Raw genomic sequence first — 25,221 nt, 5'->3', positions numbered from 1 at the left:
TCCATTTGTAATACACTTTCATATGGCGTAGAAAAAATTCATCCGCTAAATATTCATCCCTAACTTACAGGGTGCTATTTAAAAAAAATAAAGTTAGGGGTTGTAACTAAGGGATGAATATTTAGGGGATATTTTTTTTCTACGCCATATTAAAGTGTATTACAAATGTAATAGATCAGTTTTTGTCCCATTCGAAAATCTCTATTCGTTTATGAAATATAGCCTTGATAAATTAGTCTGGGACACATAATTAACAAAACTAAACTGATATTTTCTTGGTTATTTACGAACCGATTTTATTGTCAAAAAATGTGTTGAATAGACGATAGAAGATCACATCCAAAATTATAAAAAAATATACAGGGTGCTATTAAAAAAATTAAAGTTAGGGGTTGTAACTAATGGATGAATATTTAGGGTATGATTTTTGTCTACACCATATTAAAATGTATTACATGTAGAATAGAACACTTTTTGTCCCATTCGAAAATCTCTATTCGTTTAAGAGATATAGCGTGGGTAAATTAGTCTGGGACACCCTGTATATATATGCCAAAAAGTCCTAATTTAAAAATAAAAATCGACCTGTCTGACGATTTCTCTTCAAATTCGTCCTTTCTCGAGATAATGAATTTATTCCAACTCAAACGTCCTCACTTATACTACAGTGTCAGCCCCGCTTGATTAGCAATTAAAAAACAAAGGGGTTTTCGATATTGTATTGCAAAAACTCTTTGGGATTTCATCAATCGATGTTTAAAGAATATCTACCTACCTTGGCAACATTGCCAGTTAAATGTCCGAATCAGGGTTAAAAATGGCAAATTTCGCAGTTTTTAAATTTTTTAATCGCTTATATGTCAAAAACTATTAACCTAAGAGAAAAATCACTAAATACCTTTTCTGTTTGGAATAATTCAAAAAACCTAAAAAAACTTTGTTCGATGAAGAAAAAAATAATTTTAGGAAAAAACCCTAATCTTTCCCCTCGCCTGGCAAGGTCTTATGCTGTTCAGAATCGCCTGTCATTGTACACATTTCTTCTAAACGACTTACTCAAACACATACTTAATTTTAAACCTTACAGGAGAATGTTTATTTTTCCCCTAAACTATGCACTTTTCGATTCACCTGGTATATGTGTATCTACCGAAGCCTGCCAGGTCATGGTTTTTAGTCTTGGTGTGCTATGAATTATCACTATACAAATTTCTAGCCTTACAGAAAGACCGTTAGTCGGAGGGTTCACTAGCTCTTAGACTAAAACAGGCAATTTCTACGTAGCATGCATTAAAACGCATGCATTGAGCACGGGAAACACTATTTGTTTATAGCTTTGTTTCACAATAAAAAAATTAATTTTTAGCAATGCAAATAATCGAAACCGGTATAATTTGACTTGAACTTTCAAATGCGGTAATCAGAATTGCTATTTTATTTTTTAATCAAAAGTTATTCGGGTTCAAAAATTGCAATTTTTCGATCTTTTGAAAGTTCAATCGCGTTTATCTCGAAAACTATGCATTCTAGGAAAAAACTTGTAATAACATTTTTTGATTAGAATGACCCAAAAAATACAAAAAATGTTTTGTTTTGCGAAAAATCGCCGTTATGTAATTCCTCAAGTTCTTTGTTTATAACAATCTTGACATCCGGATCAACTGTTACCCAAAAAATTCGTGTTCTACGGTTCAAAATACATAAAAAAAACTTGGGTAAGTCTATCTGAATAAAGGAGACAGTTGTACCCCCCTGGCGACAAGACTATTATTAGAAGCACTATAAACAATTAATTAGATTACACGCACTTAGTATATCGTCGTCGTCACGGCAAAACTCACTAAGTTCACTTTTGTCAAAATTGTCCTGATGGATTCACAACATAAATTTTCATAGTCTAGCAGAAATAACTAAGTCCTAGAAAGTACGTAGAGATGGTTGCCTAACTCACTGAATATGCATAAGTCCAAAATTACAATTTTGTTGTCAGTCAGAAGTCACTAAATGTTCATTTTCTCAGATCTGTTATTTTGACCTTGTTAGTGACTTTTGCCGCGACGACGACGATATTATGCTATTCGCTCCGTGCATGACTGACACGACACCTAACGTAGTCACCTGAAATTTTTGCCGACAACCATTTGAAGTTAAGCATATATGATAAATACATATTGTGAAGTTGCAAATTATTAATAATTAGTTTTTTAACGATATTTTTCCAATTTATGTATACAATGGATGTTAAGAACTGGGTTTCTGAAAATACATTACAATCCATCTTTTCAACCCCAAACGGAACATAAAGTGAAAAATCTATCCCCGTTTTTAAACTAGGAGGAGTAATTCAAATTTACCGAGGTGTAATGCTTGTTTGTAATTAGTACGTTCTTTAACGGTAAAATATTGCAAAACCTCTAAATTTTAAAGAACCGCTTGGATTGACATGAAGTACGTTCTTTAACGGTAAAATATTGCAAAACCTCTAAATTTTAAAGAACCGCTTGGATTGACATGAAATTTGGCATACACATAGCTAACAAGTCAAAGAAAAAAAGTGATATTGTGCCGATATGTGCTTTTGCCCCGGGGGTGGTTTTCACCCCCTTTTAGGGGTGAAAAAATATTCGTCCAAAGTAAGTCCGTAAATGGATAAACTGACTAATTTTAAGTAACTTTTGTTCGATGGAGTTTTTTCACTAAGTCAATACTTTTCGAGTTATTTGCCAGTGAATATGTTCATTTTTTAACAAAATAACCACGCTTTTAGACGGTTTTTCGCAAATAACTCATATAGTAAGTATTCTGTCGAAAAAACATTCTTAGCAAAAATATAGCCTGTAAAAAATTTAAAAAAATGGTGTATATATCACGTCTCTATACCTAGTAGAAGCAGAGTTATAGCTAATTAAAAATAGGTTCATATTCGTCAAATTACAAATGGAATACTTTAACGTGAAATAACCAAAAATGAAGCACGTTTCGGGGAAAACTCATTACAAATTATTTAAAGTGTTTAAAAAAAGCTTCATTTTTGTTTTATAAAAAAAATTTCTAGCATCAAAAGTAAACAAGTTACGCTCAAAATAGAGCTAGTCCCTTTTTTTGGTAAAAAAATCCGGAAAATCACCCCCTAATTAGTATCTCAAATGAACTGAATCGTTACGACTTCACAAGTGTCTTGACTCGTGTATGTATTGTTTATATGATCTGTAAGTTTCATCGGTTCAAAGTCCTTATTTTTGAAAGGGCTGTAGTTAAAAGGGGTTGAACGAGTCACTGATCACGAATGTATGCAACTTTAGAAACACCAAATCTTAATCAATTTTTGTCTAACAGAAAAACAAAAAATGACATGATATTCAGAAAAGCAATGCTGACTCTTTTTGTTTTTCGAGATTTTTGGTATCTCTAACAATTTTTAAGTTATTTTGAAAAAAAAGTATATTTTTCAAAATTAAAATTTTTAAAAATTTTACTTTAAAACCAAATTTTTTCAAAAATAAGCACTTTGAATCGATGAAACTTACAGATCATATAAACACAACATATAGTCCTGTCGCCAGGGGGGGTACAACGGCCTCCTGTATTCAGATGGACTTACCCAAGTTTTTTTTATGTATTTTGACCTGTAGAACACGAATTTTTTGGGTAACAGTTGATCCGGATGTCGATAAGATTGTTATAAACCAAGAAGTTGAGGAATCACATAACAGCGATTTCTCGCAAAACAAAACATTTTTTTGTATTTTTTGGTCCATTTTAACCGAAAAATGTTCCTACAAATTTTTTCGTAGGATGCATAGTTTTCGAGATATACGCGGTTGAACTTTCAAAAAATCGAAAAATTGGAATTTTTGAACCCGAAAAACTTTTGATTGAAAAATAAAATAGCAATTCTGCTTACCGCATTTGAAAGTTCAAGTCAAATTATATCGGTTTTAATTATTTGTATTGCCAAAAATGTATTATTTTATTGTTAAAACAAAGCTATAAACACCTAGTGCTTGAGTGATGTTTCAATGGTTTCTCATTTAAAATCGAACGAGTACGTAGAGGAGGTAAAAGTGCAAGCGGGGCTATTTCTAAGTAGTATGCATTAAAACGCATGTATTAGGCACGGGAAACAGTATGTGTTTATAGCTTTTTTTAACAATCAAAAAATAAATTTTTAGCAATGCAAATATTCAAAACAGATATAATTTGAGTTAAACTTTTAAAGGCGGTAAGCAGAATTGCTATTTTATTTTTTATTCAAACGTTATTCGGGTTCAAAAATTGCAATTTTTCCATTTTTTGAAAGTTCAACCGCGTTTATCTCGAAAACTATGCATCCTACGAAAAAACTTGTAGGAACATTTTTTGGTTAGAATGACCCAAAAAATACAAAAGAATGTTTTGTTTTGCGAGAAATCGCTGTTATGTAATTCCTCAACTTCTTTGTTTATAACAATCTTATCGACATCCGGATCAACTGTTACCCAAAAAATTCGTGTTCTACGGGTCAAAATACATAAAAAAAACTTGGGTAAGTCCATCTGAATTAAGAAGGCCGTTGTACCCCCCCTGGCGACAGGACTAATAAGTAAAATAATTTGTGGAGCGGTAACGATTAATTTCATTTAAGTTGTTAATTAGGGAGTTTTTTTTTGGCAAAACAAAAGTGACAAACTTTATTTTGAGCGTAACTTGCTTAAATTTAATTCTAGAAACTTTTTATAAAAACAGAAATAAAGCTTTTTTTAAACACTTTAAAAAAGTGATAATGGGTTTTCCCCAAAAATTGCTTAATTTTTTGGATATTTCACTTCGAAATATTTTATTTGAAATTTGGTGAATATGAATCTATTTTTCATTGGCTATAACTCTGGTTCTACGAGGTCCAGAGACCTAACACGTACACCATTTTTTTAAACTTTTTTACACGCTATATTTTTTCTAAGAAGGTTTTTTGGACAAAATACTTACTTTTTGAGTTATTTGCGAAAAACCGTCTAAAAATGTAGTTATTTTGTTGAAAAATGAACATATTCACTCGGAAATAACTCGAAAAGTGTTGACTTGGCGAAAAAGCTCTATAGAACAAAAGTTACTTAAAATTAGTCAGTTTATCCATTTCCGGACTTATTTTGGACATATATTTTTTCACCCCCAAGAGGGGGTGAAAGTCACCCCCAGGGCAAAAGCACACATCGGCACAATATCACTTTTTTTCTTTGACATGTAAGCTACAGTAGGAAAAATAAACAAAAGAATACCCATGAACGAACATATAAAACACGCTGTATTTTCCTGTCACCGTGTCAGACAAAAAATTGGCCAGAGCAAGTACATGTAATAATTATTGTTACATGTACTTGCACTGGACAATTTTCTTTGTGACACGGTGACAGGAAAATACAGCGTGTTTTATATGTTCGTTCATGGGTATTCTTTCATTTTTCCGACTGTATGCGTATGCCAAATTTCATGTCAATCCAAGCAGCTCTTTAAAATTTAGAGCAAAAACCGTGAAAGAATGTACTAAATTGGTCTAACCTCAGGAAAGTTTACTCCACTAAATTATGAAATTTTGACACTGTTGACATTTAAAGCTCACAGATAAATTAACTTATATCTTCAACTTTTTGTATTTTCTGAGTTATTCCTTGAATTTTTAGATTTTTAGTCTGCATTTATAAAAAAAATCTGTTGTTTTTAGAACTCTTGATCTTAGTCTTATAAGTTTCCGATACTGATTACTGGATTACCGTCGAAGGCCGAGATGGTTTTATAGTGACATTATTTGGTGTGCATCTGTCTTTTGAGTGTACTCCTCTTAGTTTAAATCTTTTCTCTAATTTATTTGTCATTATTGGAGATCTATAGAAATTACATTTTTACTATTTTGGCTATAATAGTAGGGGAGCAAAGTATGCTAAATGTGCAGTCACTCGAGCGTTGTGGGGACCTATTGGGTTGTGAAGAGTAGATCCCAAAATCAAAAAAAGTTAAGTAAAGTTTTCCATTTTAGTGGGCGCTTGCCATTTTTTAATTTAATTTTCCATTTCCAACAATCGTTTTTTCCGATTATAACGACATCTATCCATAATTTGAAAAAATGTTTCGAATAAAAGTTACTTATTTTTACGTAAGAAATCCAAATCTGCAATAAAAAATGGGGGCTCCTATTTAAGATTTTAAAGTAACCCCCCACCCCACATCCGTGGGGGATCGTGTTTGGTACCATTCGATAGATTTTTCAAAAATATTGAATAAGTGTATTTTATAGTTTTTCGATCTGATGTTCATTGCGCGAAATATCGCGGGATTCGTATTTAAAATATTAAATTTACCCCCCACCCCTCTCCGTGGGAAGTCGTGTTTGGTATCGTTCGATAGTTTTTTAAAAAATATTGAGCACACATTTTTTAGTTTTTGGATCTGTCATTCATTTCGCGAAATATTCGCTTTTTTCTTGTGAAACTTTGGGACTCACCCATTTCCTTACGCCCGGCTCAAATCGTCAGATTTTTTAAATATACACTCTTTTGCATGTACTTAACTTACCTTATCTTAATCTGACAATTTCGAGTTTTTTAAGGATAGATTTTTTTTTCGGACATCCCTTAACGAACTCCCCTATGTTAAGATCCAATATATGGTAGTGGTACATCTGCAGGGTACCAGGTTTCTCCCCGTATGATAATCTGACGCGCTCGAGTAACTGCAAAAATCCCCGCTTGGGTTCCCCTACCATAATTAACACAATTAAATACTTATGCAACGTTTATTTACCATTTTTGATAAAATTTGTTATACAAACAATGATACTGACCATAGAATCACCAAAATTTTCATATTTCGCCGCTACTCACGCTGGCATCGTTGTTTCATATACCCCCACCACGGTCACGCACGGAGCGAATAGGTTAAAAACAATTTTAACGACAAAAACAAATTAAATTACGTACAAAATTATAAAAATTCAAAGCAATGTAAATAAAAAATATATATAACGTTTTCCGAGTTTCATTGGGACATAGTTCCCTTAACTGACAAAATCTTACCATTGATTTCCTTTGTCTTTTAGCCCTCTTAGTGGATTCAGTTTTTAAATCAGCTATTTCTGTGTCTGAAAGAGAATATCTTTTACTTATTTCAACCGTCTTTATTTTTTCATTATTTTCTTCGTTTTTGTTATGTTCTGGAACCTGTATCAGTATATTGTTCTAAAAAAAATATTGTTAGGAGCACTATGTATATACAATCAATTTAGATTACACCTTAGCGCTTAGCATATGCTAAAAACAATTTTAAAAGAAAAATTAAATAACATACAAAATTATAGAAATTCAAAGCAATGTAAATAAAAAGAATAATATAATAATAACTGCGTTTGGTTTTATAAGGTTGTACTGAAGTTGAGAATAAAAAATATCGGTTGAGAGAAAACATTTAATAACAAATAATAAATGAAAACAAAATAACTAAGGCGAAGTGAGCGTAATAACATTGTCCTTTTACTGAGTCGTGAGATATTGTCTATTTAAAATAATTACGAAAGAGAGCCTGCCATGGCACACGCATTCTTAACGCGCAACACACATTAGCTTGTGAACTCCGAGAGGCGACTATCTGCTTAGCGAATTTTAGGGATTCTATATCTGTACTGTATCCAGTATACACACTAATATATATTTTACTATTTACTTTCCAAAACTTTACTTTTTTAAATGCGACTTTATGTAATGTGATAATATGAAAAAGTTAAGGATATGGCAACGGTGTCATATGTCAAACTTCGATCCAATGACAATGTTACCGTTAAAACCCGATTTCAGTTAAAACCCGAATTTACTAGGAAAAACTAGTTGTAACTAAGCGCTTTAGACAATTCTAGTTTTAACTAGTCAAAACTAGATTTGACTGCTAAATTCAGTTAAAACTAGAAATCCCGAACAAATTTCATTTAGAGTAGTTTATACTAGTTTAAACTAGTTTTTACTGGAATTACTAGCGAATACCAGTTAAAATCGTTGCGAGAAGAGATAAATACGATTTGGCGTTTTTGAGGTAGGGTTACAAACGGTAACAAACAAGTGTGGGCAACTGTTGATATTTCTGCATCGTTTTTATTTGTTATATTACCATTATTACACTACTGTGAATAATTCACCCACCATGACCATGAGTAATAATGTCGAAGATCAGGTTGAGAGCAGAGATATAATAACTTGGAAAGAACGTTTTTTGGAGAAGCTCTTACAAAAGGTACAGACCGAGAAGAAAGAAAGTCACTATAATGTTGTGACCAAAGCATGTATAATAAATTAATTCCCGAAGTACAAGATGCGGAACTGTTTGCCCAGAAAACACTAAAACAATTTAGAATTGTTGAAGTTGGCGAAATAAAAAAGTTGGCTTCTAGAGTTGAACCCATCAAATATGTACCTGCTGAAGACATTTTTGACATAATTGAAGCAGCTCACGTTGCTATTGGTCATGGAAGTTGGGATAGGTTGAAGACTAAAACTAGATTAGATTTATTCTTGACTTTTTACATTCCTGCATTTTACTTTCCGATAATGGCCGAGAGTTCGGTAATGCAGTTATAAATGCGGTAATGTCATACTGACCTAAGGCAAAATTATTTCATGGAAAACCAAGGCACAACCAGAGTCAAGGTTCAGTAGAGCGAGCTAACCAAGACATCGAGAAAATATTAACAGTCTGGATGCAAGACAATAACAACAACGTGGTCAAAGGACTTGCGTTTTTTACGTTAACGATCTTGTTCAGTATTTTACGTTTTAGAGAAATTATTTACAAACAACCAGAGCAGCTAATTATTTACCGAGTTTTAGTTGAATCTAGAAATTACTGAAAAGTTTAGTAAAAACTAGTTTTGACTGAAATATGTTTAGTCTCAACTAGAATTAACTGAAAATATTAGATAGTTCTAGTTTTCACTAGTTAAAACTAGAATTGTCTAAAGTCCATAGTTAAAACTAGTTTTTCCTAGTAAATTCGTGTTTTAACTGAAATCGGGTTTTTACGGTAACAACAATACGTCACAGAACACTAATTTCACTTTTCAGTGCCGGGTTGCCACCACCTTCTGAGCGCGTCAAATAGAAGTTGGCGTTTTCGATTAATAGTCTAAGAGCTAGTGAACCCTCCGACTAACGGTCTTCCTGTAAGGATAGAAATTTGTATAGTGATAATTCATAGCACACCAAGGCTAATAAAAACCATGACCTGGCAGGCATCAGCCCTGCACGTGTATCTGGTGAATCGAAAAGTGCATAGTTTAGGGGAAAAATAAACTTTCTCCTGTAAAGTTTAAATTTAAGTATGTGTTTGAGTAAGTCATTTAGAAGAAATGTGTACAATGACAGGCAATTCTGAAGAGCATAAGACCTTGCCAGGCGAGGGGAAAGATTAGGGGCTTGTACAAAAAATTTTTTTTATTAAATTAATTTAGAAAAAAAAGAAAAAAAAATTGTTCACCCTGTATAAATGATTATGTTAAGGTTTATATTACTGAATAGAGAATTAAATAACCTTTCAAATGAGCTATCACACAACCCCTACTCTCATTTAAAAAATCATCGATTACGTCATCACGCCCAGATGGATGACATCACTAGTATTATATATATGCCAAAAAGTCCTAATTTAAAAATAAAAATCGACCTGTCTGAGGATTTCTCTTCAAATTTGCCCATTCTCGAGATAATGAATTTATGCAAAATCAAACGTCCTCATTTATACTACAGTGTCGCGCCCGCTTGATTAGCTATTAAAAAACAAAGTGGTTTTTGATATTGTATTGCAAAAAACTCTTCGGGATTTCATCAATCAATGTTTAAAGAATATCTACCTACCTTGGCAACATTGAAATTTTTAGTTAAATGTCCGATTTAGCGTTAAAAATGTCCGATTTCGCAATTTTCAAAATTTTTAATCGCTTATATAACAAAAACTATTAACCTAAGAGAAAAGTCACTAAAGACCTTTTCTGTTTGAAATGATTCAAAAAACCTAAAAAAAACTTTGTTCGATACAAAAAAAAATAATTTTAGGAAAAACCCCTAATTTTTTCCCTCGCCTGGCAAGGTCTTATGCTCTTCAGAATCGCCTGTCATCGTACACATTTCTTCTAAATGATTTACTCAAACACATACTTTAATTTAAACTTTACAGGAGAAAGTTTATTTTACCCCCTAAATTTGCACTTTTCGATTCATTTGGTAGATACACGTGTAGGGCTGATGCCTGCCAGGTCATGGTTTTTAGCCTTGGTGTGCTATGAATTATCACTAGAAAAGTTTCTAACCTTACAGGACGACCGTTAGTCGGAGGGTTCACTAGCTCTTAGACTATAACACTGATTACGATGTGAGTTAAAGAATGCCAATCCAAATACGAAAACGGCGCGATAGATATCAAACTTTGATTTTGTCTTTTTAGATTTGTTAAAAGTTACAGAATAAGGGAAATATTTGTAGGAAGCTGGTGCTGGAACCAAATGTAATTAATTAAAATTGTTGCTTTTACAACAATAATGTTTTATCAATTTGATTGGGAGATAGTTCCCTTAACTGACATAAAAACTTACCATTGATTTCCTTTGTCTTGTAGTCCTCTTAATAGATTCGGTTTTTAAACCTGTGATTTCTGTGTCTGAAAGAGAATATCTTTTATTTATTTTAACGGTTTTTATTTTTTCATTATTTTCTTTGTCCTCGTTGTGTTCTGTATCCAGTGGAAATTTACAAACCGCTTTTTTGATGTTCTTCACTTTCCTAATTTTAGCATCTTTTGTTGAACTGTGATCTTCTTCAGATGTTTTATTAACGTCGGAACACGACTTCCTTCTGAGATATCGCTTAGAGTCTGGGATCTTACTTTTATCTTTTCTCGTTGCTAATGCTAAATCTTCTTTTTCAGTTTCTTCGACTTTATTTTCAGTCTAAAACATAACAAATACTGTTATGAGAAACACGTCCATTATAGTAGGGGAGAAAAGTATGCTAAATTTGCATACTCGAACGAGATGGGGACCTATTGGGTTGTGAAGAGTAGGTCCTAAAACCAAAAAAATTTAAGTAAAGTTTTCCATCTAAATGGGGACTTTCCATTTTTTAATTTAATTTGTCATTTTCAACAATCGGCTTTTCCGATTATAGCGCCATCTATCGATAATTCGAAAAACGTTTCGAATGAAAGTTACTTATTTTTATGTAAGGAATACAAATATGCAATAAAAAATGGGGGCTCATAATTAATATTTTAAAGTCCCCAACCCACCTCCGTAGAGGGTCGTGTTTGGTATCAATCGATAGATTTTTAAAATATATTGAACACGTATTTTTTAGTTTTTCAATCTGACGTTCATTTCTCGAAATATTTGCTTTTTTCTTGTGAAATTTTGTGACTCACCCATTTTCTTAGGCCCCACTCAAACCGTCAGATTTTTGAAATGTACACTGTTCTGCATTTACTTAACTTACCTTATCTTAATCTGACGATTTTGAGTTTTTCTGAGGACATATTTTTTTTTCGAACCCCCCTGAACGAACTCATCTGCATTAAGAGCCAATATAATATACGGTAGAGGTACATTTTCAGGGTACAAGGTTTCTCCCCATGTAATAATCTGACGCGCTCGAGTAACTGCAAAAATCCCCGCTTGGGCTCCCCTACCCCTACCATTATGAGTTTTTTAAATCATAATAATTCAGTGTAATCAACTTGTAATCAAGCATGTTTCTATTTTTACATGTTCTGGATATTGAGTGTAAAAACATAAAAAGTATTTTAAAAATTCATCACTGGGGGGAGAACAGAAGAGGCGTACGATCTCGTGTGTATCGAAATTTTTACTGCATCATGATTTTTTATTAACACTTAAGCAAACAGATGTGTTTTATCATAACTTTGCAGGTGTTGTATTTTGTTATCAACTATTTTAAATGGGAAATAAGCCACAATTTAACTTAAAAAATGATTTTACTAACGTAAAATACAAAATATTAATGTCAAAATCGTTTTGACAACGACATCCGATTTGGACGTCAAAACGTTAATAAAATCATTTTTTAGTTAAATTGTGGCTTATTTCCTATTTAAACTAAACTTACGTGCATAGAAATCGGCCCACTTAAAAATGTGGTCATTTTTGATGTCTCATATTTCCTAAAGCTGTTGGCCGATTTAAGTGATTTTTAAATATGTTATAGCCTGATTCATTAACAATACCACTGTAGTAATATTGTTGCTAAACAGGTAAATTTTCATTGTATACCGGGCGTATAGTATTTTTACTACAAAAACGTTTTACGTAGGTCAAAATTTTTGACGTAAAAGAACTGTCAAAACATTAGAATGTGACTTTTCATTATTGCTATGTTTATTATAAACACGGCAATAATGAAAAGTCACATTCTAATGTTTTGACAGTTCTCTTACGTCAAAAATTTTGACCTACGTAATAACGTTTTTGTAGTAAAAATACTATATATATATACTACAAAAACAAGATTCCGTAGGTCAAAATTTCTGACGTAAAAGCACTGTCAAAACATTAGAATGTGACTTTTCATCATGACCACTAGTGTAGGAAACAGAGGTTGAACCTTGCAAAATGGACACAAGTCCGGTTTTATTTTTTTTCTGGCATATCAAGGAGTGCTTATTATAAGACTAACTTTTTCTGAAAAAATTTCGCCCCGGAACCCCCCTTTTCACCCCTTTAAAGGGGGTAATTTGTGGTTTTTGCAGAACGTAACCCTTCCTGTACCTTTTACAAAAAAATTATTTTATAGAAATATGAAGAGGACTATACTTTCTACGATTTATTTCCGACAGCATCTCTCTATCATCCACCGTTTAGCAAGGGTGGCGCCCCAAAGTTGACAAGTTTTTAAAAAAGATGTTTTTAAAAAAAATATATTTTTCCCTAACTGTAACGGAAATTAAAAAGAAATGCTGCGGAGATTATTCACAAATAGATGATTGATTTTTTGGTATAGGCTTCACTTAAGGGTAATTGCCCTTTTTTTAATTACAGGGTGTTACATTTTAAAAAACCCCTTTTTATACCATCTGAACCGTTTATGCTAGAGTAAAAAGACTTTCAGCGATTACCCATGAACTGGTGTTATTTACAAATTTGTATAATGCACCCCCATTTTTTCCCCGGAGGCACCAAAAAAAAAAGAAGAATTAATAAATAAAGTGATTTTCTTGGAATCCTTCACACACAATGCCCTTCATTAATATGCTTCGTATATCATTTTGTGCAAGTTATTATTACCCATGCATGGACACTAAAAGCGATTTCCTAGTGCAACCCCTGTAGCCAAAAACAATAAATAAAATGGGGGGTTGAAAATTTTTTTTTGTTTTTTGCTTTTTGATCCATATGGGCATATGCTTCATCAATAGTGCTTTTCAAAAATATATATGGTTATTGCAACATCCCTCCGCAAACCACCCCTATCCTTGAAAATATACTGCAGAAACTACCCCTATACCTTATCCAGCATGTTTTTACGATTTTCTCATTACCTATTCATTTTTTTTAAGCAAAACTTATACAAGGTTAAAGACCACTATTTACTCTAAAAATTAGGTCCTATTCATTTTTTTCGTTTAAGCAACCGTTACGGCACAGTGGCGCCGTAAACCTCATATATGCTTTGACGGGCTCCAGTTTTTGTTTATTTTTTCGTCATCTGTTTGTTTTATTGATATAATAAAGTACTTATGTAAAATAAAACAACACAGTGTAACCTACAAATCATGACCTATGCACATTTTACATTCTTTGCTCCCCAAAGCTACAGTGGTGGCCCAAAATAAATTTTTTCATATTTTCGCCACCTACACGCATTTTATTGCGTTAGTGCTACCTTAATAGCACACTATTCACCCCTAAGTGGTCGCTAAGCAGTGGCGGATCCAGGGAGGGGTGATGGGGGCGATCACCCCCCACCCCTCTCAAACCAAGTGATATTATATTTGAAGTTTATAAAAATATTCATTTATTTTTATAGAAATACTTATATTATATTAATATTATTTTTATAAGAATGACTTTTTATGCTTTAGCGACAGTGGCGGATCCAGCATCGTTAAGAGGGGGGTGCCAATTGGTTAAATTTCTATAAAAATAAATAAATATTTTTATAATCTTTGAATATAATATCACTTGGTTTGAGAGGGGGGGGAGGTGATCACCCCCATCACCCCTCCCTGGATCTGCCACTGCGTAGCGACCACCTAAGGGTAAATATTGTGCTGTTAAGGTAGCATTAATGCAATAAAATGCATGTAGGTGGCGAAAATATGCAAAAATTTATTTTGGGCCACCACTGTGGCTTTGGGGAGCAAAGAATGTAAAATGTGCATAAGTCATAATTTGTAGGTTACACTGTGCTGTTTTATTGTGCATAAGTACTTTATCAATAAAACGAACAGATGACGAAAAAAAAAACAAAAACTGGAGCCCGCCAAAGCAGCATATATGAGGTTTACGGCGCCACTGTGCCGTAACGGTTGCTTATACGAAAAAATGAATAGGACATAATTTTTAGAGTAAATAGTGGTCTTTAACCTTGTATAAGTTTTGTTTAAAAAGAATACATAGGTAATGAGAAAATCGTAAAAACATGCTCGCTAAGGGATAGGGGTAGTTTCTGCAGTATATTTTCAAGGATAGGGGTGGTTTTCGCAGAGATGTTGCAATAACCATATATATTTTTGAATAGCACTTTTGATGAAGCATATGCCCATATGGATCAAAAAGCAAAAAACAAAAAAAAATTTTCAACCCCCCATTTTATTTATTTTTTTTTTGCAACAGGGGTTGTACTAGGAAATTGCTTTTGGTGTCCATGCATGGGTAATAATAACGTCCACAAAATGATATATGAAGCATATTAATAAAGGGCATTGTGTGTGAAGGATTCCAAGAAAATCAATTTATTTATTAATTCTTCTTTTTTTTTGGGTGGTTCCGGGGAAAAAATTGGGGTACATTATACAAATTTGTAAATAGCACCAGTACGTGGATAATCGCTGAAAGTCTTTTCACTCTAGCATAAACGGTTCAGATGGTATAAAAAGAGGTTTTTTAAAATGTAACACCCTGTAATTAAAAAAAGGGCAATTACCCTTAAGTGAAACCTATACCAAAAAATCAGTCAATTATTTGTGAATAATTGCCGCAGGATTTCTTCTTAATTTCCGTTACAGTTAGGGAAAAATATATTTTTTTTAAAAACATCTTTTTTAAAAACTTGTCAACTTTAGGGCGCCACCCCCGCTAAACGGTGGATGATAGAGAGATGGTGTTGGAAATAAATCGTAGAAAATATAGTCCTCTTCATATTTCTATAAAAGAAATTTTTTGTAAAAGTTACAGGAAGGGCTACGTTCCGCAAAAACCACAAATTACCCCCTTTAATGGGGTGAAAAGGGAGGTTCCGTGGCGAATTTTTTTCAGAAAAAGTTAGTCTTATAATAAGCACCCCTTGATATACCAGAAAAAAAATAAAACCGGACTTGTGTCCATTTTGCAAGGTTCAACCTTTGTTTCCTACACTACACGTTAATATCATTACTTGTCAGATATTTTTCTTTGTTTTTGTTTACTATACGCTCTGAGCTTCGCTGATGTCGCTCCTAGCGGTTACTAATTCAACTTTTACCGGTAATTTTTAAATTTATTATTTAATTGTTATCGCTTAATATTTACAACGCAAAAAAGTAATTAAATTGTAATGGTTTTTTTTAAGATTTTTCTAATCATTTTGACGTTCTATTGATAAAATATCAATTTCTTACTTCGGATACTTTGACAATAATCGTGTAGATGGCGCTAAGAGTATAATAGATTAATTATAATTAGATATTACGGAACATTAAAAAAACTTAAATTCAGTATTTAAAACGTAAGTATATTAAGGTAAAAATATATACCACAACTTTGACCAACTAATATTGTTTATAATTAATGTTTTTAATTTTAATTTTAAATTAATCACTTTGACATTTATGTCAAATTTCCGGTAAACGTTTACAAACTTGTCACTACTGGCGTTCGCGAATTTGTAAATATCCCCTCTACGTACGAGCTCACAGCGTATAAAAATAATATCTATAATTCTTTATTATAATAATTAATGATTTCAATCGGATTTCATCAATTACCGAAATATATTAATCATATGCCAAAATATTTGTTAATGTTAACGAAAGTAATGATATTCCATATAGTCCTGTCGCCAGGGGGGGTACAACGGCCTCCTGTATTCAGATGGACTTACCCAAATGTTTTTTATGTATTTTGACCTGTAGAACACGAATTTTTTGGGTAACAGTTGATCCGGATGTCGATAAGATTGTTATAAACCAAGAAGTTGAGGAATCACATAACAGCGATTTCTCGCAAAACAAAACATTTTTTTGTATTTTTTGGGCCATTCTAACAAAAAAAGGTTCCTACAAATTTTTTCGTAGGATGCATAGTTTTCGAGATAAACGCGGTTGAACTTTCAAAAAATCGAAAAATTGCAACTTTTGAACCCGAATAACTTTTGATTAAAAAATAAAATAGCAATTCTGCTTACCGCATTTGAAAGTTCAAGTCAAATTATAACGGTTTTAATTATTTGTATTGCTAAAAATTTATTATTTTATTGTTAAAAAAAGCTATAAACACCTAGTGCTTGAGTGATGTTTTTAATGATTTCTCATTTAAAATCGAACGAGTAGGTAGAAGAGGTAAAAGTGCAAGCGAGGCTATTTCTACGTAGCATGCATTAAAACGCATGTATTAGGCACGGGAAACACTATGTGTTTATAGCTTTTTTTAACAATCAAAAAATAAATTTTTAGCAGTGCAAATATTCAAAACAGATATAATTTGACTCAAACTTTTAAAAGCGGTAAGCAGAATTGCTATTTTATTTCTTATTCAAAGGTTATTCGGGTTCAAAAATTGCAATTTTTCGATTTTTTTAAAGTTCAACCGCGTTTATCTCGAAAACTATGCATCCTACGAAAAAACTTGTAGGAACATTTTTTGGTTAGAATGACCCAAAAAATACAAAAAAATGTTTTGTTTTGCGAGAAATCGCTGTTATGTAATTCCTCAACTTCTTTGTTTATAACAATCTTATCGACATCCGGATCAACTGTTACCCAAAAAATTCGTGTTCTACGGGCCAGAATACATAAAAAAAACTTGGGTAAGTCCATCTGAATTAAGAAAGCCGTTGTACCCCCCCCCCCTGGCGACAGGACTAATAACATCAACTCTAGAATTGAAATTTGTGTAGCACCTAGCACAGCTAAAATACGACAGGATTGACAGGAACTGCCCGATCTTGTATAAGCGTCCACATGGTATTTTAATAAGAAAAACGTAATCGCGATTACATTGAGAATTTTAGAATTATATTTTAAATAACAAAAAACATTTATTATTATCAATAATATAAATTTTCTAAAACAATTATTTAAGTTCAATATTCCAAAAAATAATAATTTTAGTTAAATATTTTAGACATTCGTACGCTACTCATACATTCAAACGCAAATGACAGTGTGGTTCAGTGTTGCTGGTTGCGGTGGTTGCGGTCAATTATGCTGTGAGCTGTGAAATAATCTATTTTAATGATTATACCTACACTATGATAATATTGTTGCTAATAATTAATATATTTCGGCAAGTAATGAAAACCAATTGACATAATTAATTAGAATAAATAATTATAGATATTATTTTTATAGTAAACAAAAACAAAGAAAAATATCTCTGACAAGTAATGACATAAACGTGGCCATGATGAAAAGTCACACTGACAAGTAATGACATAAACGTGGCCATGATGAAAAGTCACATTCTAATGATTTGACAGTGCTCATACGTCAAAAATTTTGACCTACGTAATCTTGCTTTTGTAGTAAAAATACTATACAAATCAAACTGTGTTTTTTTTCTCAAAGTTCGCATCACCCTTTAGAATATTCTAGCATTTATAAACTACTGAAATTAAAACCCAACTATAGTCTCAGGTTTTCTTAATATTTTGTTTTTTGATTCATTCGTTTATGTTGGATAATAAAAAAGTTAGGTACTTTTACAACTAGACATGTTCTTCATCAATACACAGTGTTTCTAAATAAGTGCGACAAACTTTAAGGGGTAATTCTCCATGAAAAAATAATTACAGTTGGCTGTATAAAAGTATGTCCGCAAATGTTTCGTTTTCGAGATACGGCATGTTGAATTTTTTCTTACAAACTGACGATTTATTTATTGCTTTAAAACCAGTTGAGATATGCAATTGAAATTTGGTAGGTTTTAAGAGATAGTTATTGCGGATTTTTTTACATAAAATTATGAATTTTATATTCACCATTAGCGAGCATACTGGTAATATGATTGGTCATATTACACGTATGTGCGCTAATGGTGAACATTAAATTCTTAATTGTATGTCAAAAAATGTGCAATAACTACGACTTAAAACCCACCAAATTTCATTGGCATAGCTCAACTGGTTTTAAAGCAATAAAATAAATCGTCAGTTTGTAAGAAAAAATTCAACATCCCGTATCTCGGAAACGAAACATTTGTGGACATACGTTTATAAAGCCAACTGTCATTATTTTTTCATTCAGAATTACCCCTTAAAGTTTGTCGTACTTATTTAGAAACACTGTGTATTGATGAAGAACATGTCTAGTTGTTAAAGTACCTAACTTTTTTATTATCCAACATAAACGAATGAATAAAAAAAATAGAATGTTAAGAAAACCTGAGGCTATAGTTGGGTTTTAATTTCAGTATTTTATAAATGCTAGAATATTCCTTAGAACTTTGAGAAAAAAACACAGCTTTATTGGTACACTCGGTATACAATGAAAATTTACCTGTTTAGCAACAATATTATTACAGTGGTATTGTTAAAGAATCAGGCTATAAAATGTTCAAAAAATCACTTAATTCGGCCAACACGTTTAGGAAATATGGGACATCAAAAATGACCAAATTTTAAGTGGGCCGATTTCTATGCACGTAAGTTTAGTTGATTACAAGAATGCCACAAGGAAATAGCTTCATTGTATTTTGTTTTTTTTTTGTAAAGGTTAAAAGGGCGCAGATAATTTAGAAGGCGAAAAATGGTAATTCATTCCGCATCAATTATTATTTGTAAGTACTCACCGGACGGACCGCAGACGTTCGGATACAATTAGCGTCTCTTTGCAAAGTAACAAGACACTTACTCAACACACACACTACACATTACTCCCCTGAGTTAGTGATAAGTTATAGTCTAAAAAATCATTATGAAATTGACTGGACAGTTGGTTGTGAAAACCAGTGCCAATAAAACACAAAACACACACACAAGTATTTGTAAGATACAATTAAAGATGAATATATGTGCTTTTTTAAAAACATTACGAAGAGAATAAGACTAAAAAGACTTTTTTTTCAAATAATTTGATTTTCTCCAGAACCCAACTATCAAAAATTAAAAAGTGATGGAAAATAGTGTTAAGAAAAAAAGGTAAAATCATTATTAAAAACTGAAAAAATGGATAGAAACTTACCCATTTGTTACCATCACAATTGTAGCACGCACTCATTCTTCTTGTGATTCTAGTTCCATCTGGAAAATCAGTTTTAGAAGGGTTCTGTTCATCAAAATGACTAATAGAAGTGACGGAATTATGTATACTGTTTAATGGTGTAAAAAGTCCTGAATATCTTCGCTGCACTTTACATTTTACTTTTGATTTTAAATCTTGATTTACAAACAAAGTAGATATGAGTAAATCTCTTATTTCCACCTCAGCTAAATCTTCATATTCTGTCATTTTTGACGTACATAAATGATATTACGTTTACGTGTCAGGTATAATTATTCATATCATTTAAATCAAGTGTTTCGTGGTATTAGTCTACTGAAGCAATGAAATAATTACTAGAAGCAAAAAATTAATGACCACATTTTTTACAATTATTGTGATAAACTAAATAGAATATTCTAAAAATTAGTCCGATTATTTTAATGATAACATTAAACAATAGTTAATTTTAAAAGTTAGCTCAAATTATAAACATTTTTTATTTCAATTAAGTAACTTCATCGATTGTAAAAAATGGATAATAGCGGAAAATGTAAACTGCTCTCCAAAATTTACATATAGTCCGTCTAATATACTTACCGTTGTACGTCATCCGCGCCATAGCCCGTGGCGTCACATAATACCAACACGAAATATTTAGGCGGTAGGTGTGTTCTTTTTTAGAATCATTTTGCCGAGTACACTGGAATTACAGCCACTAAACATATTTTATAATATACGCGTAGAAATAATATATGAAGAGTTCTATTAAATGTTAACTTAAAGAAATACACAATAATATGTTTCATTTAATTTGTATAAATGGATTATAAAGCGTTTTTATGAAGCACATTTGTTCCGAACACACTGTAACTGTAATCGAACGAAGGTGACATTTTGGCATAAATTGGTAACATTTATTTGACAGTTGCGGTATTGACACTTTAGATTAATTATTTGCTGTTATTCTTTACTCTAAGTATTTGTTTTATTACCTAAATATGTTTAAACCTAATAGGTTTGTTCTAGCATCAGTTTCAAACGGTTTGAAACCATCAGCGAATAGTCGACCAGCGCGAGTAGAGGGGATAGCACTGGTGACTGTATTATGTTCTCTCACTGACCAACTGTTTGCTGACGGTTTCTGACTAGTTTGACTGTTTGCTAGAACAAACCTATAATATTTATGTCTGGTATTATAAACAACAAATATATCATCGAATAAGTATCTGTGGGTTAAATTTACTTTGCTACTAAATCGACAAGTTGATTAAATTCGGTATTATAAAGCAAAACTACCAAGTAAATAACTAACTGGTGAATAACATATTTATTGAAAACTGTTTGTAGTTTCTTAGTATAATTACAGATGGCGGTGTACAAAATATGTGCCTTACTGAAGTGTCAACATGTGTTTTTTAAATTAGAAATATGTACCTATATAAATTATTATCAAAAATGGATAAGGCTGAAAAGTACACAGATCAGGAGAAAGAAAACATTTTAGAAATCGTAAAACAATACTTAATGTAATTGATAATAAAAACGGAATGCACAAGTGTAAAATTGAAGAACGAAGTATGGGAGGTTATCACCGAGGAGTTTAATGCAACGGCACAAAGTGGAATAAGAAATGCAGGCCAGTTGAGACTTCTTTATGATTTAATTAGTTGTTGGGTACTATAAAATTATTAACATGGAATCTTCACGTATCAATAAAAGCTGGCGATTACCAGTGAAACTACCAGTTTTTAATTATAGTTAAAGTGATCAAACTAACTTTAAACTGTAAGTTTTATACTACATACATTATTTAATCGTATATTTGCGTATTTAAACCAGTTTTGTTAGTTTATATTCCTGTATACTACACCAGTTATTGTAAACAGACACAGGTTTATGGATTATAAACAATTTACCAGTTTTGTTTTTTGCGGGAAACGAAAGTAATTAGTTTCGGTAGTACCGTAAATAAATTATCAATATGTCATCAGATGTTACTATACAGGATGTCCCAGCGAATAAATCTTATTCTACCGCAGCTTCACAGCAAAATTTCTTCCCAGGAAAAGAAAACGCAATACTTTTTAGCGCTATTAATAATACACCACTGCAAGATTATCTTATTTCTTTAGGTAATTTAATAAATCCCAAAAATATCTTATTCTCGTCTCGCCTATCTAATAATCGAATATGCATGTATTTAAGTAGCAAGCAAGCCGTTGAGGATTTTATGACAAACTATGGTTCTATACAGGTAAATGGAGAAACAGTCAGGGCCAGAAGGCTCATAACGCCTGCAGAAAGAATAGTGCTATCAAATGTTTGTCCAAGTATCCCACACGAAGTAATCATCCAAGAATTAAAACATCTCGGCCTAAACTTAGTTTCTCCAATCACTTTCCTAAAGATCAGTGCCTCTCTTCCAGAATATAGCCATATAAAAAGTTTTAGAAGGCAAGTGTTTATTAGTCCGCATAACACGACGATCCCAAATTCAATTCTTCTGAATTATGATAATACTAATTATAGAATATTCATTTCGCAGGATAGTATGACATGCTATATATGTAAACAAATAAATCACATTGCTAGTAACTGTCCAAGCAATAAAAATTCTTCTTCTCAGCCTTCAGGACCCTTAACTCCCCCTACTGTTCAATCTTCTGACTCTCCTACCAATGCTGGTAATCAAGTAGACCAAACTTCTAATAATGATCAAAATAAAAATACCGAAATATTTCCACAAGTATCCATACCAAACACCTCTAACTCTACATCAGTGGAAATTATACAGCCCGTTTCTGAAGCAACCCAAGATTTAAAAACTAACGAAAATACTCCACTGGAATCTTCTGCTACAGCCGAAAATATAGAGATAATTTCACAGACTTCACTAGCGATCACGAAAGAATCACCCTGTCCCTCCACCAAACGAACCATAGAGGAAACATTATCTCCACCTGTTGAAAATGTCGTTGATAATCAAACATTTCTTCTTCCTGCTCAGCCTCATAAAACAAAAACTCAAAAGAATAAAAAACCTAAACGCTCATTACCTATCCCCGAATCACTTGAATCATATCTAAGTAAACAATCAACACCGTCCATTTTAAGCTATGACCAATTAATGATGCTTATTGAAAATATTCAAGGCAGCCAATCTCCTATTGAAATTGTTAAAGAATTCACATCTGATTTCCTTGGTCTCGTAAATTTGCTTACCGTCTCTTATCAATATATTCCAGACAGAGCCACAAAATATCGTTTTACAAGGCTAAAAACCCTACTGCTACGTTTTCTCGGTGAAGAAGCTACTACTGAGAGTGAACTCTCTTCAACTGAAACATAACATTCAACTCAATTTTACAGTGGAATGTTGATGGGCTTTTCCATCGCTTACCAATGCTCAATATCATTCAATCAGAACACTGTCCCGAAATTATATGTCTACAGGAAACTAATCCTGTATCTTCTAACCCATATTCGCAAATACATTTTACATGCTTTCGTAAAGACCGAACTAACACAGCTCGCGCAAGTGAGGGAGTTGCAATTTTAGTACCACTTATTTCGACTTTCCCGCAGTCGTTGGAGTTTCACTTATCTCAACAAAATGGTAGAATAGTCAACTTCATTTGGACTCCTTGGAAATGAAGATGCAGACTCAAGTGCGCGTAGTGCAGTGACTGGTGCGGATTCAGAAACGGTATTACAATATGCCCCTAAAGACTTGAAAGTGTTGTTAAAACAATATGTGTTAAATGACTGGCTCGATGAATAGCAAAACTCAAATTTAAAACTTAGACCAATTAAAGACACAGTAAAAAGAGTCAAAACAGTTTATAAAAGTTGCTATGAGCAAGCAGTTTTCAACCGCCTACGACTAAGCCATACCAGACTTACTTACTCATATTTGTTCTCAAGATCTGAACCACCTATTTGTGAATCGTGTAACACACAAGTAACTGTCAAACATTGAATGCCAAAAATATACACAAGAACGTATTGATTTTAATATCGTATCAAATATGTCTGTTCTGGGTGCCAATAATAAAGAACCAAAAATTTAATTGACTTTTTAAAAACAGTTGGTGTATTCAATAAAATATAACAAGTTTTTGTAGATAATGCATGTAACCTTACCATTGTACTATACTTATATTATACCACATTTTTGTTTAACCTATGTATTGTTCCGTCGCTAATAACCATTAGGTGGATGCGACTTTTTCTTATAAAAAATATGCGAATAAAAAAAAATAAATAAAAGCTGGCGTAAATGTTGTATAAAAATGTGTACAAAATCTGCTGATGGAGTACAATTGCATTCTTTTCAACTAAAACGGAGTAAATATTATGGATCGATGGTTTAGAAGATGGTTTTGTTATATTTTAAAATATAACAAAAATTTTTATATTTGCAGTGACCACTTAAAAAACAACTATTGCATTACTGCAAGTAAGTAATTTGTATTACTGATACTTTTCAAAAAAGTAACATTTTGAAAGAATTATTTGGTTTTTATTGACATCTAAAAATATGACGTCATCGAAATTTAGTTTAAATGAGAATATACGGCATGTGATTATTTGAATCATACACACTGTTTATTTGAAAGCTCTCATGTCACTCAGAATATTGCTATGTTTTTGTGTGATTATTTTCTTCCGTTTCAAAATGACGACAGTTGAATTGCATCTTTCATTAGGTTTTTTAAGCTTGTGACGGACAGATAGCTTAATATACAGTGAGGACGTTTGAGTTGGAATAAATTCATTTTCTCGAGAATAGGCGACTCTAGAGATAATACCCGAAACAGGACGATTTTTATTTTTAAATTATAATTTTTTGGCATATATGTCATACTAGTGACGTCATCCATCTGGGCGTGCTGACGTAATCGATATTTTTTTTTAGATAAGAATAGCGGTCGTGTTATACCTCATTCCAAAGGTTATTCAGTTATTCAATGCTCTATGCACTAATATAAACATTAAAATAATTATTTATACAGGGTGCCCAAAAAACATTTTTTTTAATTAAATTAATTGAGACAAAAATAAAAATGTATATAATTTATTTAATTCGAAATACATTTTACTGTTGTCCGAAAATAGGAATAAATGTGTATTTGATAAAAATAAATATTGTTTTTCAGTTGAACATTGAACAGTTGAACATTTAATTTAAGCGAAAAGCCATCTTTATTTTTCAAATTAATATTTTTTGCTATTTTCTGACAGCAGTCAAATGTATTTTGCAATAAATTAGCTACACTCTTCTTTTTGTCTCAATTAATGTAGGTAATTAAAAAAAAAATTTTTTGGGCACCCTGTATAAATAATTATGTTAATAAAAAAAAATTATGTTAATGTTTATATTAATGAATGGAGAATTGAATAAACTTTTGAATGAGCTATCACACGACCCCAATTATCATTTAAAAAATCATCGATCACGTCATCACGCCCAGATGGATGACGTCACTAGTATGATACATATGCCAAAAAATTATAATTTAAAAATAAAAATCGACCTGCTTCGGGATTTATCTCCAGTGTCGCCCATTCTCGAGAAAATGAGTT

General features: G+C 32.2%; 3 protein-coding genes across 3 annotated transcripts in view; 2 read left to right on the top strand and 1 right to left on the bottom strand.

Moving 5' to 3' along the window:
- The window catches only part of LOC114334646 (uncharacterized), a 43,106-nt gene extending 23,146 nt beyond the window's left edge, over nucleotides 1-19,960 (bottom strand). The window contains exons 1-3 of the mRNA XM_028284736.2: nucleotides 19,615-19,960; nucleotides 10,601-10,954; nucleotides 7,047-7,208 (exon numbers count right to left, since the gene is read on the bottom strand). Coding sequence (XP_028140537.1) covers nucleotides 7,047-7,208; nucleotides 10,601-10,954; nucleotides 19,615-19,881 — 783 coding nt within the window. The 5' untranslated portion in view covers nucleotides 19,882-19,960. The remainder of the gene's footprint in view (nucleotides 1-7,046; nucleotides 7,209-10,600; nucleotides 10,955-19,614) is intronic.
- Nucleotides 1-25,221, top strand: part of LOC114334648 (YEATS domain-containing protein 4) — a 73,065-nt gene that overhangs the window by 47,095 nt on the left and 749 nt on the right. The gene's annotated exons all lie outside the window — the stretch shown is intronic.
- Nucleotides 21,366-23,810, top strand: LOC126888074 (uncharacterized). The gene is made up of 2 exons (XM_050656096.1): nucleotides 21,366-21,420; nucleotides 21,522-23,810. The coding sequence occupies exon 2, from the start codon at nucleotides 21,617-21,619 to the stop codon at nucleotides 22,982-22,984; it is 1,368 nt and encodes a 455-aa protein (XP_050512053.1). The 5' UTR covers nucleotides 21,366-21,420; nucleotides 21,522-21,616; the 3' UTR covers nucleotides 22,985-23,810.

This window comes from Diabrotica virgifera, chromosome 7, assembly GCF_917563875.1.
Source record: "Diabrotica virgifera virgifera chromosome 7, PGI_DIABVI_V3a".
Lineage (NCBI taxonomy): Eukaryota > Metazoa > Arthropoda > Insecta > Coleoptera > Chrysomelidae > Diabrotica > Diabrotica virgifera.
The sequence above is the reverse complement of the archived record's forward strand: the minus strand, read 5'-3'. Positions and strand labels throughout refer to the sequence as shown.

Bases quoted from the DNA above. Each gene is read 5' to 3' on its own strand.
- LOC126888074 (XM_050656096.1), top strand. From the start codon at position 21,617: ATGTCATCAGATGTTACTATACAGGATGTCCCAGCGAATAAATCTTAT.